The sequence below is a fragment of the Ctenopharyngodon idella genome, chromosome 7, assembly GCF_019924925.1.
Source record: "Ctenopharyngodon idella isolate HZGC_01 chromosome 7, HZGC01, whole genome shotgun sequence".
In the NCBI taxonomy this organism is placed as follows: domain Eukaryota; kingdom Metazoa; phylum Chordata; class Actinopteri; order Cypriniformes; family Xenocyprididae; genus Ctenopharyngodon; species Ctenopharyngodon idella.
The window spans coordinates 2,207,828-2,210,000 of record NC_067226.1 but is presented as its reverse complement, the minus strand read 5'-3'; the positions used below and the strand labels follow the sequence as shown (position 1 = coordinate 2,210,000).

Sequence of the window (2,173 nt, the reverse complement as noted above, 5' to 3'; positions counted from 1 at the left end):
CCTCTTCAGTATATGGACAGACACCCTGCTGAAAATTTAAAGTCACCATGAAATCAAAACTGACAATTGTTATTTCTTTAATGCAATATTGCAGTATTTATTATACATTATTTATCTATTTTTTATTTATGTGCCCTTTAATCAGTATAACTTCCCCTCCCACATCTCTTCCTTGATGACGTGTTTACTGGCACAAGAGTTGTCAGTAACAAACCAAAATGATCCAATCAATTGTCCTGCCCTAGATTTTTTTTTTTTTTTTTCTTGTTCAAGAAGCTATTTCACTTTGGATATGCGTCACAATAGCAAAGAAATTACTATTGCAAGTTCCGTTTCATACCGACTTTAAATGTCTATTCCTGTAAATTTAGCAATTATGAAATCAAGCTATGAAAGAGGTTCATGTCTAGTCAATCTGGTCAATGAAGCATCTTTCAGAAATTTTGGAGACAGGCACATTGGGGCTTCACTTTTGCTTTGTTATATCTCATGTGTTTTCAGACGGAGAGTTTGGTGCTGAGGGCTGAGAGGAGGGCACTGTGCGACTGCATGCCGGCCAGCAGCCTGCGCTAAAACGCTAGTTGTAAACACTGCACTCAAGATATAGAAATCATTATATACCTAAGGATACTACCTGCTCTCATCGTAATACACACTCTTTTATTCTCTGTCAAACATGTTTCCTGTCACATGAAACATTTTTTATTTTTTATCGTAGTATGTGCATAGAGCAGGGGTGTCCATGGAGGATGCTCCTGGAGGGCCACTGTCCTGCAAAGTTTAGCTCCAACCCCAATTAAACACACCTGAACCAGCTAATCAAGGTTTTTAGGCATACAGGAAACTTTGAGGCAAATGTTTTTTGGTAAATTGGAGCTAAACTCTGCAGGACAGTGGCCCTCCAGGACCGAGTTTGGACACCCCTGTCATAGAGTATCATAAATACACATTCCTGACTAAAGAAGTCAACACAACATTCCACAGTTTAAACGTAAGTTATGAGAGGCACATATCAGAGCAGCAGCTAATACATTTAATTTTACGAAAGTGTGTATAAAAACAGGGGTAAGTGTTTGTTCTCCAGGCACAATGCACAGCAAAATATTCTGCAAACATAAAACACATTACTTGTTATAATTATTTGCACAGTAGACTATATGTTTTTTTCAAATGTTAAATTGCTTTTTATATTTGTGTTCTAGAAATATCTGATTAACAGTCACAATAGTCAAGCAGATATTTTAGATTAATTAAATATCAGAAGCAGAAGTGAAATGTAGATTTTCAGGAGTTGTCTTAGAGAGTGTGCTGTAAGATTATTAGATGATAGATATATGACTAGAAAAGAATCTGCATGTAAAATGATAGTCTAGAATTTTATATGAGAATTTATGAAGATGGAGCTTAAAGGGAAGGTTTCTATGGAGATTACTTTGGTACTAATATGTATGTTCACAGCTGTAACAATGTCTTTTTGTGTGTAGAAAAAGTGCATTAAAACATATGACGTCACACTGTAAATTATTTGTGTTGCAAGTCCATCTTTGACTTTCTATCCCTCCACCCCCCAAAAAGGTGTCAGTGCTTGTAAAAACTTTGATTATTTGATCTCTTTTTCAGATTAGCTGAAATCCGCAGCTGCACTAAATTATCTGAGGGTTTTTTTATTTATTTTTAATCGAAATCCCCCTTACCAGCAAAAACTTCAACATCAAGCAGTTTGCAGCACTCCTGCCTCACACGCTCTCGCTTGTAACGCATTAAATAACCAGATGGGGGCGCAAGGATATAAGGTTCATTATAACTGTCGCAGCAATGCAGCACTTCCCATTGGGGTGTGAAAACAGAAAACACAGCTCTGCAGCGCAAGCAAGTTAAGGAAAAAATACACATAACATCAGTAAAAATGGGGAAATTCAGAGAATGCCTCGGCCTCCACTGTAAAGCCGCAGGGTGAAGCCATCCAAACTATTGAAAAAAAAAAAAAAAACATTTGCCTGATGAAACCACATTCTTCGTTTGAATCAACTGATAACTGGTTTAGTTTAAAGGAGGGTAAAAGAAAACCTTTGGTTAAAAAGGTAATGGTTGAGGTGCAGAAAAAAAGTTTCTGTCTCAAGTGAAAAACACAAAAACAAACATGATCTCTGAAACATACAGAACTCAGTCACCT

General features: G+C 36.8%; 1 protein-coding gene across 1 annotated transcript in view; it reads left to right on the top strand.

Moving 5' to 3' along the window:
• c7h4orf48 (chromosome 7 C4orf48 homolog) overlaps positions 1-1,524 on the top strand; it is a 2,769-nt gene extending 1,245 nt beyond the window's left edge. The window contains exon 4 of the mRNA XM_051900690.1: positions 502-1,524. Within this exon, the coding sequence (XP_051756650.1) occupies positions 502-573 (72 nt within the window). The 3' untranslated portion in view covers positions 574-1,524. The remainder of the gene's footprint in view (positions 1-501) is intronic.
• Positions 1,525-2,173: the final 649 nt, after the last annotated feature.